General features: G+C 33.6%; 1 protein-coding gene across 1 annotated transcript; it reads right to left on the minus strand.

Moving 5' to 3' along the window:
- Positions 1-828: 828 nt before the first annotated feature.
- On the minus strand, positions 829-12,859 carry LOC105858382 (killer cell lectin-like receptor 2). The gene is made up of 7 exons (XM_076007852.1): positions 12,626-12,859; positions 11,452-11,546; positions 11,062-11,148; positions 10,089-10,184; positions 2,481-2,594; positions 1,704-1,855; positions 829-852 (listed from the first exon to the last, which is right to left on the minus strand). The coding sequence occupies exons 2-7, from the start codon at positions 11,519-11,521 to the stop codon at positions 829-831; spliced, it is 543 nt and encodes a 180-aa protein (XP_075863967.1). The 5' UTR covers positions 11,522-11,546; positions 12,626-12,859.
- Between the last annotated feature and the right edge of the window lie 3,721 nt (positions 12,860-16,580).

Below are 16,580 nucleotides of genomic sequence, written 5' to 3' on the forward strand. Positions count from 1 at the left end.
TCTTACAAGGAATATAGGCATAGAAGTAAATTTGAAAAGTCTCCTATCTTTCTTCATGTACTTGACTCCTTACTGAGCTTAGGTCCTTTGGAAGTGTGAGTGTGTGCGCACAGAAGTGTGTATGTGTGTGTGTACATTTATATTTCTGTATATGTGTGTGTGTATGGATAAATATGTGTATGTATATTTCTTTCATATATACCTTCAGGACTATAAAACAGTATCTGTGATTATAAAACTTATTAGGCATTATCTATTTTAGAGACTTACATTTTGGGTAGAGGTTCTGTGTTATCTTCCCATGTCCAGGGTCTACTCATTCCTTTACGGGACAATCCAATCCAAGAGGAATAAGACAAATGAGATGTTCGGTTTTGGATGAAGGTCTGTAATAAATGGAACATTATTTGTGATTGAGAATTTTTGTATGTCCCTGAATGAAGTAATATACTCTTGTTAATATTAATTGTGATTAATGTGAATATCAAAAAGTATAAAGATCAAATTCACCCTGAATCTTTTAAAGTTACAAAATAATGGAATCGTAGTTATTGATATTTTATTAAATGTAGAACTATAAATAAGAATGACACTTAGTTTAATTATGTTTATTTAAACTGAGGGCTGAAATCTCAATTTTCTTTTGAAACATTTTTGTGGCTCAAAGATGAGTTTTGAGCAATCTGGTTTGTATTTTAGGGTCCAGGTGTGATAGCTATCAGATTTCTAACAATCTTGTTTTATATTTTTGTTTTCTACAAGTCTGTGTTCATTTTTTGTGAAATGGTCATCCTGAGAAAATAATCTTTTCCCCCTTAGGTGAAGTGTTTACAAAGCTGGCTCAATAATTACCTGAGGAGTATAAAAGTAACTTATATTCATTTAGCAATTTATATAACTCTAAAAAGAGGATGAGGGAAACCAAGAGAAGACACTCTCAGGAAAAGCCAAAATTTAGGATACACACACTGCCATGAAAAGTCAAAAGTTCCATTCGCAAACACCACTTACTTATTTTCTAATGTTTCCATTAGAGTTCTGGGAGTTATGCATATACTTATATAAGTATTTCTGAAATCCTCTTACTATCCATATTAATTCTATACTTCTTATCTAAGATCACAATGGACATTCTCACTAAAATGTGATTGTTATTTATGTTGAGCGAGACAGATTTCACATTTACACCCCTACCGGGGTACTTTACAATATATCCCATTTTTAACTAAGCTCTTTATTTTGTTTACTAAAACATGTTTCTTCAGGCCATGAACAACAATGGCAATCTTCTAATGAAGTAAAAGAAGATTAATTAAAACTCTAGAAATATCTTCTTCCTGGCCTGAAATTTTGCTGAGCTTTCTTGATGTATTTCTAGTTCATATATTTGTACAGCTATTTGTGAGTTGTTGAAAGTCAAGTATATGGACACTTGGACTGGCACAGAGAATTGAATGATTTTTAGTGTCTATTAACCTGTTTTTGAGAAGATATCTAAAGATTACCCTTCACCTGGAATGTTAAAATAACTATTTTTGCAAGAATAATTGTAAATCATTTCTGTAATTTAATTCTATAATTCCACACAAGTCACAATTATAAGACTATGAAATATTTAGTTCACTTTACAGAGGCTGCTAGTATGAGCTCACAGTTACTACAGGGAGATAAAATTAATTGATCTTTAATTTTAAATACCTTACCAGCTCTTCTTCATCATCTATCTTAAGAAATGTAGAGTCCATTTTCTTGCAGAATTTCTTACTGTCTTCAAAGTTTTTCTCTTCACGTGAAAAATAATAACAGTTCTTTCCATGACGTGACCACTCAGTTTTACATTTACTGCTCTCAGTTCCTTGAAAACAAAAGGGGTTTCCCAGAGACTGAGAGATGGAGAAATCCCTTCTAGCCCTTTTGAAGACATTTATTTTGTGAGACTGATGGGCTTCCTTTCTGCCTTTTGGAAAGAGCCCTGCTCTGGGGAGAGTGTCACATTGCTTTTAGTCCACTAAGTCTGTGCACAATATTATTAACATTTTCTAGGAAAAATTTCTTACAAGATTCGAATTTTCCCTTACAATCTCTACTTGAAGGACTTCATCATGGGAAAAAGCTTTTTTGTATTCTCTAGACTGAGTAAAAACTATGAATGCAGAGCAGATCTCCACTTAGTACCTGATCCACATACCCATATTAAAGAGTATAATGATGATTTGAGAATATGATAAAAGAATTGCAGCATGTTGTTGTAGCAAAATTTTTACTTGGGGAAATCGTGAAGTCAAAGAATATAATATCATGCACACAGAAAACTCTAATCTCTGGGAATTAGTGACTTTTTCCCAACTAAATGAGATTCAAAACTGGACTGGGCAAGCAGTTTATTCTACAAGAAAACCCAAGTGGTGAAGGGTATTAGGAGATTGAGGGAAAAAGAGAAGACACTTGTTGGCCTCAGACTTCAATGCATACTTACATACCTGGGGTGAATGGTTTGTCTGTGAAAGCCCCATTTTCCAATGTGGAATTGTGCTGTTCTGTTACATTTTTCAAAGGAGCCTCCTGTGATTGGGCAGCCTGATGAACCTGGAAAACTTTACTCAACATTGTTAGCTTGAGAGGAACATAACATGGGACTGAACACAAGGCACAATTTTAACTTTAATATGTCATTTAATCTTTAGGAATTAAGACCATTTTTATTCCTATGGTTTTAGGCATCTTTTCTCTGGATATGATTCCTACACCTACATCTCATTCATTGAAATGACATCCACGACGAGACATCTTATTAGACCTTGATGACAGAACATTGAGAAATGCACAGCTTCCGTCTGCACGAAACCCACTCATCGCAATGGGGCGAGTATGCATTAGAGTATATTGCTAGTGATATAAAAGAGGTAATCACACGGTGCTGTTGGTAAGTAGAACAAGAGTTGACTGACTAAAAGTAACCTCTGGAATAGGTGACAGCTCAGCAAGGCTTCACAGAATCAGTGATGATCTACACTTGTTTTTGGCTCACGGATGGGAAAGAGGTAGAAAAGAGAAGAGGGTAGGCTATAAAATTGTACATTGCTGGAACCCATTTTCAAGATGAGAGAAATGGATAAGACACGACATAGTAGGAGAGCATGGTCTTGTTGAGCATTCAGATCTTGGAACATATTGAAATAAGTTCCACCCTGTTTGGTACTCAGACAGAAGCAAAGGTTATCACTATTCTCTGTCACATTCTATATTATTTTTCTTGGATCATGAGTGTCTTTTTTCACCAGATATCCTTTTAATAAATTTGTTGGTCATTTGATTTAAAAAAAAAAGGCCAAAATTAGTACATCCAGAAGATAGGTTGTGTATAAGGCATTTTAGGGGAAAAACTGTAAAGGAATATTAAAACCAAGTTGTAAAATATATATGAATTACAAGATATTTGAATTTACACATAAGGCCTGTCTTCTGAACATTTTTAATTTTCACGCCAGAACACTGGAGAAATGCTGGTAAATTTCAATATTCTATCAAAGCCACTAATGCCCTTAATCTTTAGGAAGTCTGTTACACAACCCCAGACCCTCCCACTCTTTCAAAATCATAGATACTCTGGTTGTGTAGTTTTTGAAAGTTACTCAGCAGTCAAGCCAAAGGATCAGATTTTAAAACATTGCTTGGTTACTATGCAAAGGATAGACAGAATTGCAAAAATACCAGGATTATAAAGAATAATTCAGAGGCACAATTCTATTCTTGGGTTTTTTCTAATCTTCAACGTTTTGGCTGTAACATTTGCTTGCTATATTAACTTGGCTGTTAGCAGTCACTTCAAACTTCAAACATATTAAACAGTTCAATGTCTTAACACTTGCCATTGAATATTTCTGTCTTTTTTTTTTTTTCATTTATGGCACTACTATCCACATGCAAAGGCCTCAAAATGTGGAGAACACATGATTTATTCGTCTCCTTTTCCATCCACAAGTAATCAGGCATATGAATTGCTCTATTTATTTTTCCATAAATATCTACATTTCTTCCTGTTTAACAATTTACAATTTTTCTTTAGGAAAAGAATAGCCTTTCTTTTTATGACAAAGGCATACTCTGAATATTTCTTTTGTAATCACAGGTATGGAATGCCTTTGTTATCCTTCTGTGGAAAGTCATGATGATAATTTCCCTAAATGATTAGAGTGTTTAGGTCTAATGGTTATTATGTTTTGATCATAAAATGAGAAAATTAATATCTGAGTGCTCACAATGTGATATAAGTTGTTCTTAATGCATTGACTGAATATGTAATTTTTATAACAACATTGGATGTTGGTCCTAGATATATGAGAAAACATCTTGATTAACTTAATAATTTTGATAAATACATTTTTTCCTTATTTTTAGCTCTATTTCCACTACGTTCCAAAGTATGGAAAGGTAATTTTCTATTAGATCTTTTTAAAATATGGATGATGAATGCATATGGCTTTCAAGTTGTTATCACAGTTATCAAAATATGTCTTTTAAGAATGGTTGAATGGTTTGTATGTAATAAGTTACCTTCTCAAGGACAAGTAAATATTAGTATATTTCAACATGTAATATACATACTTTTCTAAATAAAATGAAATACTCCTTGTAAAACTAAAATTCTTAAACAATATTTCTAAAACTTCAGTCATTTGTATTCTACATCAAAATTTTTGCTATATTTGCACACAGTTAATATAATTATTCTTGCAACATTTTAAGTCCACTTGTTTTCAACTTAAATAAATTTATTTTAAAACAAAAATTTAAACCAGCACCCTTAATGGAGCCATATTTTTTGTAATAACTAGTACAAATAATGTATCATTATTACAAAGTAAATTACATCCATCTAGCTCCATAACTCTTCAAGGAAGGATAAACCTGTAACATTTTTAAAAAGATTAGAACCATAATCTACTTATTAAATTACACTGGTAAAAAGATTAGAAAAAAATAAAACTTGACATGAAGATCATCCTTTTAGAGGGTTTGAAGAAAAAAAATGGAAAATATTTTTTCTTGGAATACTTCTATGTATGCATTAATTAATTGGGGAAAATAGTGAGGAATTACAACACTGTCTTGAGATACTCTGATTATATGACATGAATCATACGAAGACTCTTCTTCGCCATTCTCTTTCTTTAAGGTAAGATCCAAATGAATCTCCCACAAATATTGCAGAATCGCTCATATTAGTATCAATGTTGCTATTAGATGTTCAATGTAGGAATGAGAAATGTAAAATATTTTTCAATCCAGAAAATATTAAATAAGTATTCGTTACGTGTAAGATATTCTGAATGGTGTGGCTAGGGGATGTAGAGGTTTTAACTTCTAAAGAGCATATAAAAAATGTGTGCCTTCCTGCATGGTGGCATGATGAGCTCTGTAGAACTGCTCCCCAGGAAAACAACCGCAGCTGGTAAAAACTATTAAAAAAAACACACCCATTATAAAGTCTATGGATCTTGTTTTAAATTCATTTGGAAAAGTACAAGAAAAAAATTATTTCAGAAAATTTGCTGATTCTTGGTAAGACCAGTAAGAGTGTGTGGCAATTGAGCCATGACGTCCCCACCTGAGTTCAGTATCATGGAAAACTGGCTGTTAGTGGGAGTGACCAGGAACACCAGGCTTCTTGTTGCCCCAGCTCTCAGCAAAAGGCTGTGGTTTGTCTCCAGAAGGGCAGGCTGCCCGCAGTTTTCATTCCTCTCGGCTCTATATTGCAGAGGCTAAATTTCAGAAAAATATGGCCAAGACATTGGTGCTCCCTTTCTCTACTGAGCCTGTACTTATAGAACAGAGGCACAACTCCAGCTGGAGCAGGCCAAGAATACTGGAGAATCCATCAGTTGCTGTCATCCCAGCTTGCTAGCAGGGTAGACATTCCTGGTAGGGTATGCAAGCCAAGAAACCAGAGGGTACTACTCTCTTTTTCTCCTGGAGCTTACTCATGGAGCAGGGGAGTTACTCTGAGAGCATTGAACCATTGTCCCTGCTCATAGCTACATATAAATGGCCCAGAGATATTGTCCAGGAAAAAGATAAATGTCAGAAGAACAGAGAGCTCTTTGCAAAGAGGCTGATTTATTTGATCAAAGAAATTCAAGCCTAAGGAGGATTCTCTTGAAAACTATGGAGATTTCAAGGATAAGCTGTTTAGAGAATGTTGGTGGTATGTACTATGAAACCAACAGTCCTAAACACAGACCAGCAATAACCAAGGAAAGAGATAGCTAAGAAAAGCCTCCCTTTCTGTAGAAGAACAGGCTTATTTTTTAAAAAATTGAAAAGTAAAGCCTTCCTGAGGTTGGTATATTGGTCAAAGACTGGCCTCAAAAACTATTCCTTAAAAATGGCCTTAATTAAACTGGATCAGACTGTAGAGAGGTTTATTCCCCAGGACATTGTCAAGAACAATAGAGCAATCAGCCTACAGTTAGTAGGGTCTAATAGTTGGATGAGATTTCAACAAAGGCAGACTGAGAAATCGGTGAAAGAGATGGTCAAAAAAATCTGCTAAACTCATTGTCAGCTCTGGGTGACTATGCACCTGCCAAAGGCTGCATCCTATGCTGAAAGACTGAATACTTTCCCCATAAGATCAGTAACAGGATGAGAATGTGAACTTTTACCACTTGTATTTAGCATTGTACTTGAAGTTCTAGTTAGGGAAATTATTCAAGAATATGACATTAAAGTATTCAGACTAGAAAACATAAAAAAGAAAAACTAGATATTTTATGGAGGTCATCATCTTATATGTAGAAAATCCTGAGTAATGCACCGAAAACTTATTAGAAGTAATGAACACTTTTTGCAAAGTTGCAATGTACAAGGTCAATATCCAAAACCCAATAGTATTTCTATACACTAGTAATGAGCAATCTAAAAATAAAATTAAGAAAACAATTCCACTCTATCAAAAAGAATAATATATTTAGAAAACATTTCATGACAATATTAAACCTATACTATAAAAACTATAAGACATTTTTGAAAAATTAAAGAAGACCTAAATCAATGGAAGGACATGTTATATTTACCTCATACTACATATTAAAATTACATAAAGTCCCAGATCAGTTGAAAAAAAAAATAAAAATAAAATAAAATTACCTAAGTTTTGGTTAAACACACAAATGTAAGAACTGAAATTAAAAAATTATTAGAACAGAAGTGCAGATTCTTATGAGTGTGGAATAGGCAATGCTTTGTTAGATATGGCACCCAAAGCATAAGCAAACTATATAAATTGGACTTTTTCAAATTATACTTGTATGTCAAAAATTACTATCAGGAGCATGGAAAGGCAACCTACAGAATGGGAGAAAATAGTTTCTAATTGTATATCTGATGAGTGATTCATATATAGAGTATGTAAAGAACTCTAACAACTCAACAACAAAAAAACCAAGCAATCCAATCAAAAAATGGGAAAAGGACTTGAAGAGACATTTCACCACAGAAGATACACAAATGGTCAGCACATGAAAGATGCTCAACATATCCAGTCATTAGAGGAATACAAATCCAAATCACAACATGATACCATGTCACATACACAAGGATGACAATAATCAAAAAGACATAAAAATAAGCTTGGTAATTGTGATGAAATTGGAATTTTCATATGCACTGGTGATAATATAACTGGTGCAGACATTTTAGAATGTAGTCTGGCATTTCCTCAAATGATTAAACCTATATTTACCATATTACTCAGCAGTTCTACTCCTAGGTATAAGCACAAGAGAAAAGACAGTGTATGTTCACACAAAAACTTATACACCAATTTTTACAGCAGCATTATTCATAGTAATCAAAAAAGTAGAAATAAACTGTATGTCTATCCATGGATGATAAATTATAAATATAAATACAAATGTAAAAAACGATACAATGGGATTGACATACATTCTGCAACATGAATGACCCTTGAAAATATTGTATTAAATGAAAGAAGCCACAAATGACCATGTATTATATGGTTTTATTTTTATGAAATGTCTATAGTAGAAAAATCTATAGTCACAGTGAATAAATTATTAATTACTTAGGATTGGTAATGTTCGGGGTAATGGGGAGTAGCTATAAATAGGTATGGGTTTCTTATGGGGTAATGAAAATGTTCTAATATTGATTGTAGTTATGGTTGTGTAGCTATGTGAATATACTGGAAGCTGGCAAATATTATATTTTAAATGGATAAATCACTTGGTAAGTGAATTACATCCCAATAAAGCTAATATATATGGTTATTCAATTGTGCATATGTATTACATATACATGTAATATATATATCAAGAGTAAAACAACTATATATACATGCATATATATATATATATATGTATATATTTTCACACAAAAAAGCACACAAATCAAAAGGCTTGGTCTACAAAGAAGGAACCTTGAGTTCAGGCTCAGATATGTCATTAAACAGGATAATATTCATTTAAAAATGTGCAAGAGAGCTATAAACCCTCAATGGACTGCAGCTGACTATAACTTACTTTGATGCAAGACTTAAAAGACTTAGTAGTTGCTAATCTATTTTTGAATCACCTGCAGTGTTTAACATGAAAAGAAAATTATCTACAGCAGTAGTTCTCAACCTGGGCTTCTTTTACCCTCTAGGGCTGTGGTTCCCAATCCCAGGGCTGCGGATGGATAGTAGTCCATGGGCTGTTAGGGACTAGTCAGCAGAGCTCTGCTGCAGCACCCCCCAACCAAACCTCATCCGTGGAAAAATTGTCTTATGAAATCTAGGAAGGGGGTTGTTGGTGCACAGCAGGAGGTGAGCGACTAGTGAGTAAGAGAAGATCATTGTATTTATAGCCACTCCCCATCCCTCTCATCACTGCCTTAGGTGGGTACTGCCTCCCCTCCCCTGTCCTGTGAACAAATTGTCTTCCATGAAAGTGGCCCTGGTGCCAAAAAGGTTGGGGATATGTGCTCTAGGGGACATTGGCAATGTCGGTAGACATTCTAGATATACTTAGTATTATCTAGTGAGCAGAGGGAGGGATGCTGCTAAACCACCTATAAAGCATAGACAGCCTCCCCAACAAAGAATTTCCCCACTGCTGTAGATAGTGCTGAGGTTGCAAAATCCTGACATACAGAAAAATATTTCATGTTTAAAATAATGAAAATTCATGAATTGGGTTTTAGAAAGAGTACTAAAATCTGCTTAGGGAATTAGAAAATGTCATGGAGGAATTAGAAAAGTCCTGAATGTCCTCTAAGATGGGTCTTAAGGGATGGGTATGATTTCGACGGGCACAGGTACGTGCATGAAGAATGTTGTCCAGATGAAGGGAACCGCACTATCAAATGTGTAAGGAGGGAGAAAGAGAACTTGGGAGGGAAAACAAGTGATTCAGAATCATTTGAAGCCTATTGGAATCTATTGAGTAAATCTTAGAATTATTTGATTGAAATAAGGTTATTATTCATGAAGTTAAATATAAGTAGAAGAGTTTGAACATTATCCATTAGTGAATGAAGAAACATTAATGATTACTGGGCATTTGGATATCATAATCAGAGATATATTTGAAATTTTATTTGGCAGCTTCATTAGGATTTTGAAAGTCTGTCAGCATTAGGATGAATTAGAAGTCAATTGTAATAGTAGAGGAGATAAGTATTTATTATGGTTTTATATCAGTTGTTTATGAGAATAAAAAAATTTAAAGATAAATTTGAGCTGCAGAATGGTGGTATGGAGGTACAATCAATAGGACTTTGGAAAGAAGGTGTCAAGGAAAGAGAAAATAAATGTGTATAGAGCATGATCTCCCTTCAATAAAACCTTAAGTATTGCTTTTCCTGGAAAAAGCCTGCATATGATCTGTGCTTTATTAAGTAAAGGAGATGGAAGCTTTTGAGGATCTTTATAAATGGCCACGTGATTGTTAGTGGTGAAGGCGGAAGGGTTCCCTGGGCAGAGCTGGAGGTCTGAGATGTGAACCTAGTAGGAAAGAAACACCAGTGAAAACAGTAATTGCTTAACTAGGAGAAATGTGGTTTATACCACAAACATAGTAACTTACCCAGGAATCCCAAGACTCCAGTTGTCAAAAGGAGAAAGAAGCAGGAGACACTAAGAATCACTACAGCGAGACACCAGGCAAATGGAACTGAAGTCCCTGCCAGAGAGAGAAAGAGGCTGAGGGAAACAGAGGGACAAATATGAATTACACAGAGGGTTATAGAGAGGGAGGTTCCCAGAGATTCAGACTGCGACTCTTCAGGGTCTTCAAACTTGAATTGTAAATGGAAAGAGATACTGACCAATTTGAAACAACACTGAACTGATGCCTGGGCTCTGCTCCTTTTCTTTGACCATGTATCTCTTAGGGAAGTTACTTATTCTAACTTTAGCAAAATAATCCTCCGATCCATCTGAGTGCTTTGAGAACAAGAGTAGAATATTAGACTTATGGAGTTACTTTTTAAAAAGTGAAGATCTTTCTAAAATAATACTAAATAGATCACTTTTATTGACTCCTCATCAGAAGATAGTCATTATCTTATAAATACTGTATGCTCTCATACTTATGTAAAAACCCACAGTTTTCTCATTGCAGCTTCAATACTGTTCATCATTATTAGGAAGAGCTACAGTTATGCACAAAATAAATTCTAATCATAGACATATATACCAAATAATTCTAATCAAATATAATTTCTTGAAATTTCATAGAATGAATCTATGTTCACATGGAGATTCACAACTGTTTCTAAATAAGTGGAAAAGGAATCATTGTCCTACTTGATTAGTAATGAATGTATGTATGTAGCAACCAAACTACACTCATTCTCTAGAATGTGCTAAACTTGAATATTTGGCTTTCAACCTTTCTTTTGCATTTAGATTTTCAGATATAGTTTAAGCAACCTCATGAAACTGGGCAAGCTAACTCGGTGATTCAGAACAGTGGTTTCTGTCTCATTTCTTTCATCACATACACATAGTCTAAGACACTGAGGATGCTGAAGGTCTATCCTCTTCATAAACTTTACCTGTTTTGGGGGATGATTCAGAGTTTTTTTGATTGGAGTCTGAAGGATATGATTTCACTTTTGTGTAAATTGTCTGTTCTTCTGCCTCTGGAGATTAGAATAGAGATTCAGTTACTGCTTCATATTCACACTTTTTTTCTGAAAACGTGTGAGCTGTTAATATATGTAACAGAAGTAATAGAATTCTTTCCTAATAAAGGTATTCTGTGCAATTATTTTCTTCTTACTATGTGAAGTTTATCCGGTAAATTTTCTTTCATAACACAATTTTAGGAATAAGTTAGAGCTGATATATTAAATTGGAATGAAATTCTTTAGGGAAATTATTTAACAGAGAATCAGAATGTATCAGGATTCATTCAGTAGGAGTTGGGGAGAAAAAATACTAACCATTGTTTGGCATCTGCCTCATTGCAGGAAAGTGCTTCAATTCTGCATATGTTGTACAATTTTCACTCATCTCTAAACAAGTTTAAGGTAAATTTCTAAAAGACACACAGATTAAGAGTTTATTTTAAAAAGTTTACATGTTTTAGCCTCTCTGGGTTCTCTGTATATCTTTGAGATCAATATTTCATGTCATTTAACTACTGATGCCTGAAATTTTACTTTTGCAAGTTTTTTCTAAGTGAGATTTTTGCCTCACTTTATTAATATTTTCCAATTCTAAAAGTTACCAGTTTTCAACATCTGTCTATAGGTCCTTGGGTATTGTCATTTCAAGTAGTACTGGAGTTCATCAAAGATGTTATTTACTTTATCTATTTTTTTTTTTTTTTTAGGAAATAGCAAGTACTCTGGGAGATGTTATTTACTTTAAAAGGTAGAAATGTTGTGATCTATGAAATATGTCACTGAAAAATTGCCCTATCCAGTAAAGTATCAAAAACATTCTTTGACTCCTTTGTATTGTATAGCTTGATAATTTATATAACAGGTTATTCTAAAATTTTTCCTTCATGGTTTCTGCTTTTATGTTTTTCTATTTGTCACCAGCCTTATTAGTAGTATTTTTTAAAGACCGAAGGACAGTATGGTTCCTGTAACTTTCTAAAGGGTTGTTGCCACCATTAGAGATCTGTGCCTTCCACCTAGGATTCAAATTGATTTAAATGTTCTATGGAGTGTGTTGTTTTATGTCCATAATGTACAAAGGCACACACTAAAGGCAGCCAATTCTTTTTGAAATATTAATTTTACTTGCAAATTTTTCAAAAAGTTAATGAATTTGTGTCAAGCATTTTAAATTTTTTATAATCAAAGAAGTTTATATGGAATAGGATTCTAACTAGATAACATTTTAATAATTCTTATACTCACTGGCTTGTCAGTGCATCATCAAATGCAACACTTTCTACATAGATGTATTTCCTCAGGGAATTATGTACCACTGTTACCTTTTCTAATACATTAAAAATATATAGTTCTCTGTGTGATACATATTAATGTTTAATAATTTCCCAGAAAAATTTTCTGTAAGAGGCATGATTGTACAGAAATACAATTCCTTTAAAAATCCTTACCATGTCTAAAATTCCTCAGAAATAGTGGTAGTTATAAATACCTGAGTCAGTGTAGTGGGGTTTCTGCTGGCGAGGGCGTTTGGTCTAAGTAGAAGAAGTCAGCTCCAGCGGGCAGGTGGAACAGACGTGTCTGAGCCGGAATATAAGGTGATTCTTCTTTGCTCTACGTCTTATCTGCCTGCTCTTGTTACCCAGTAGGCTTCAGTATTTTTCAGCTACATGTAAAGATGTGAGAAGGCAATTCACATTTGAGCTTCAGGTTTTATCTATTTGCGTGCTATATTACAGAGAAATGTGCAGTTTTTAAACAGAGGAGATGAACGTACATGACAATTTAAAGGGCCATGCTCATTTTGCACAGATTCAACGCAAACAGTGTACATTAAAAATAAAGACCACTGTGACCACTACCACCACCAAATGCTGAGATTCTAAATATAATCTGCATAATAGACACTAGTTTTCGGGGCTATAAATAAAAATGTTATTAATGAGATATTTAAATCATCCTGTAAATTACTATAGTATTGGCTGAGTACAAATACATGAGAACAGATAGACATTCATTCCTCACATTTATCAGAAGGGGATTGTGAAGAGAGAAATTTTTAAGGTTTATTAGCAATCTCTGGTTCATTTAAAATACATCTAAATTCTATTACTTTATTCCTTGCCACGTTTTTTTTTTTTCCATAAAATGTTCTTTCTGAAATCTGTTTTTCAATTCATTCCGGCATGAAAATAGAGTATATGTAATCTAAACTTTAGGCTTTGATGATGTTTGATTCCCTTCACCCTCCAGGGTGTACTCAAATTATAAAGAGCAAAAGCACATGAACTTCTTCTTCAATAGTTTGCCTAGCATTTCCCATGGTGTGATGACATGGGAAAAATGACAATGCAATTCATTTTATGGGTTTCTAGAAAAGGGTTGAAATTGTTTTATCTGTTTTCACCATTCAAGAATTAAAAAACATGGTTAGTAAACAAATATATTTCAATTGTGAATTTTCATTTTTTTACAGGAAAATATTTGAGAATGCCACATTTGCAAAAATTTTCCACTGAGTTGTAGGTAGGAGAAATTCTTACTAAACAAAAACATATTTTGATGTAAAAACAAATTTTCAGAGACCTTTCAACAGAGTGAATGTAATCAAATGACAACTTTAGGTGGTATGTGAAAGAGGATGATCTTATTTATAGTCCAGCTACATATTTTTTTGGTCTTGTAATAGTAAGTTTTCATTTTCATCCTGCTCTCTAAAGCTCTAATAGACATTCTCCCCAAAGAGGCATTTGGCAAGCTGGAGTCTCAACCACAGTGTGATTGCAGTACAAAGCCTGAAATCATTTGCTTAAGCCTTAGCTTCTTAAGTCTGCAAGTACATCAAGTGTTTCCATTCCTTCCTAGTCATTGTTTTTACCTACTTAATAGAAAAACAATGCTCTGATCCATTTCTTTATCATTTGCTTTTCACTATTAGACTTTTTAAAGGTAATTTATCATTTTTTTTTCAAAGAATATATCATCATAATTATTTTTAGCATGAAGCCCAGATACTCTATTATTTCTAAATACTTCACTAATTATCTAGTCTTACATATTCAATGTGATTACAAATGATCTTTTCTAATTTTAAATATTAATTCACTGAGACTATTAAATACTTTAAAAGATATCAGCACTGTGCAAAGCACTTATAGGTATTATATCATTTGATCCTTAAATAAGTTAGAATTAAAAAATAAATTTTTTTAATTAAGGGGTGGTGTTAAAATACAATGGACTTTGGTAACTTTGTGAGATTTTCTGTCTTAATTTCATGAATTCACAAATGTAGAAAAGCACAAACACACAAAACTTACAGTATATTGAAGAGCCTATTTAATGTAAGCCTCAGTCAGCACAGCTGTGTCCCACATCTGTAGGACAGGTAGATTCATTTGTTACAGTCTGCATTCCATCCTGGCTTCAGCTGACATCTTGATTGCTGTTTTTTTGTTTCTTTATTTTGCATCAAGGTCCATTATTTGCAATGTACAGTTCTATGGACTTTGACAAATATGTAGAGAAGTATCCCTTACCCCACAATGATACTGACTAATTCCTTCACTATAAAAGTTCTCTTGTGCCTTCCCTTTGTAGTTAAACACTTCTCCCTTCCCTAGCTGCTGGCAATCTGTGATCTGTTTTCTGTCCTTATAGTTTTGCCTTTTGCAGAATGTCATGCCAATGGAATCATATAATATGTATTCTATTGTTTAGTAGAATCCATTTAAGATTTACCATCTTTTTGCATGAATCAACAGCTCATTCTATAAGTAAAAGTTTCTATGTAGAAAATTACACAACATAAAATTTACCATTTTATCCATTTTAGATGTATTGCTATTTTTCAGGGCATCAAGTGCATTAACAATCTTGTGCAACTACCACCACAATACATCTCTGGAAATTTTTCATCATCTCAAATAGGAAGTCTGTATCCATTAAACAGTATCTTCCATTTCCTCTCTCCATGGATTCCCTGGTAACCTCTCTTTTCTATCCCTGTGAATTTGCCTACTGTAAATACTGCATATAAGTGGAATCATACAATGTTGCTCCTTTTGTGTCTTGCTTATTTCACTTAGCATAATGTTTTAAGGCTCATCAGTGTCACAGCATGTATTGGAATTTCATTCCTCTTGTGGCTGAATAATATTCCTGTTGTATGCATATATAAAATTTTGTTTATCTATTCATAAAAGTAATGTTATATTGTCAATAGACACTTAGGTTGTTTTTACCCTCTGTCTATTGTGAATATCGTTGCTATGAACATTTGTACACAATTATCTATTTGAGTCCCTGCTTTCAGGGTATATCCTAGGAGTAGACTTGCTGGATCATGTGGTAATTTTGTTTAACCTTTTTAAGAACTGCCAAACTGTTTTCCATAGTGACTGCATCACTTTATATTTCTACAAGTGATGCATGAGGACTCCAATTTTCTCCACATTCTTGTTAACATTTGTTTTTGTTTTTTAAATAATAACTGTGCTAGTGGGTATGAAGTAGTACGCTATTGTGGTTTTGATGTGCATTTCACTAATGACTAATGATACTGAGCATCTTGTCATGTGCTTATTGGCTGTTTATATATCTTCTTTAGACAAGGGTGTATTCAGGTCCTCTAAGTTTGAGTTGGGTTGTTTGCTTTTTGTTGTCGATTTGTTGGAGTACTTTACATATTCTGGATACTAACCTTTACCAGATATATGATTTGCAAATATTTCCTCTCATTCTGTGGGTTGTCTGTTCACCATCTTGATAGTGTCCTTGGATGTACAAAAGTTTGATTTTGATAATATCCATTTTACCTATTTTTTCTTCTGCTGTCCTTTTTGTGGCACATCCAAGAGATCATCGTCAAATACAATGCCATAAGGATTTTCCCCTGTTTTCCTCTATGAATTTAATAATTTGAGTTCTTACATTTATGTCTTTAATCTATTTTACTTAATTTTGTAAATGATATAATGAGCCCAACATTATTCTTTTGTATGTAGATATTTAGTTTTCCTAATACCATTTGTAGAAAAGACTGTCCTTTTCCCCAAAATAGTCTTGACACCCCTATTGAGAATTAATTTGTTTTATTTCTGGGATTTTTGCCTATTTAATTCAGTTTATAGCTTTGTAATAAGTTCTGAAATCAGAAAGCATGAGTCCTCAAATTTTGTTTTGGCCATGTGAGAGCCCTGAAGGTTCCAAATAGATTTTAGGAGGGGTTTTTATATTTCTGAAAATGAGGCAAGTCCATTTTGATAGAGATTGCATTGATTGTTCTGGCAGTATTGTCATTGTCCTACAGAAACCCTTTATTGAATGTATGGCTTGCAAATATTTTCTTCCAATCTATAGGTTGCCTCTTTACTCTATTATTTCCTTTGTTGTGCAGAAGCTTCTTAGTTTAATATAATCCCATTTGTCTACTTTTGTTTTTGCTA

This window comes from Microcebus murinus, chromosome 10 (assembly GCF_040939455.1).
Source record: "Microcebus murinus isolate Inina chromosome 10, M.murinus_Inina_mat1.0, whole genome shotgun sequence".
Lineage (NCBI taxonomy): Eukaryota > Metazoa > Chordata > Mammalia > Primates > Cheirogaleidae > Microcebus > Microcebus murinus.

Excerpts from the sequence above, each read along its gene's own strand:
- LOC105858382 (XM_076007852.1), bottom strand. The coding sequence starts at position 11,521 with ATGAGTGAAAATTGTACAACATATGCAGAATTGAAGCACTTTCCTGCA. Across the intron at positions 11,149-11,451 it reads GAGGCAGATGCCAAACAATG|AGGCAGAAGAACAGACAATT; the intron begins GTTAGTATTTTT and ends TCTAATCTCCAG. Across the intron at positions 2,595-10,088 it reads TGGAGTCTTGGGATTCCTGG|TTTTCCAGGTTCATCAGGCT; the intron begins GTAAGTTACTAT and ends TGTTGAGTAAAG.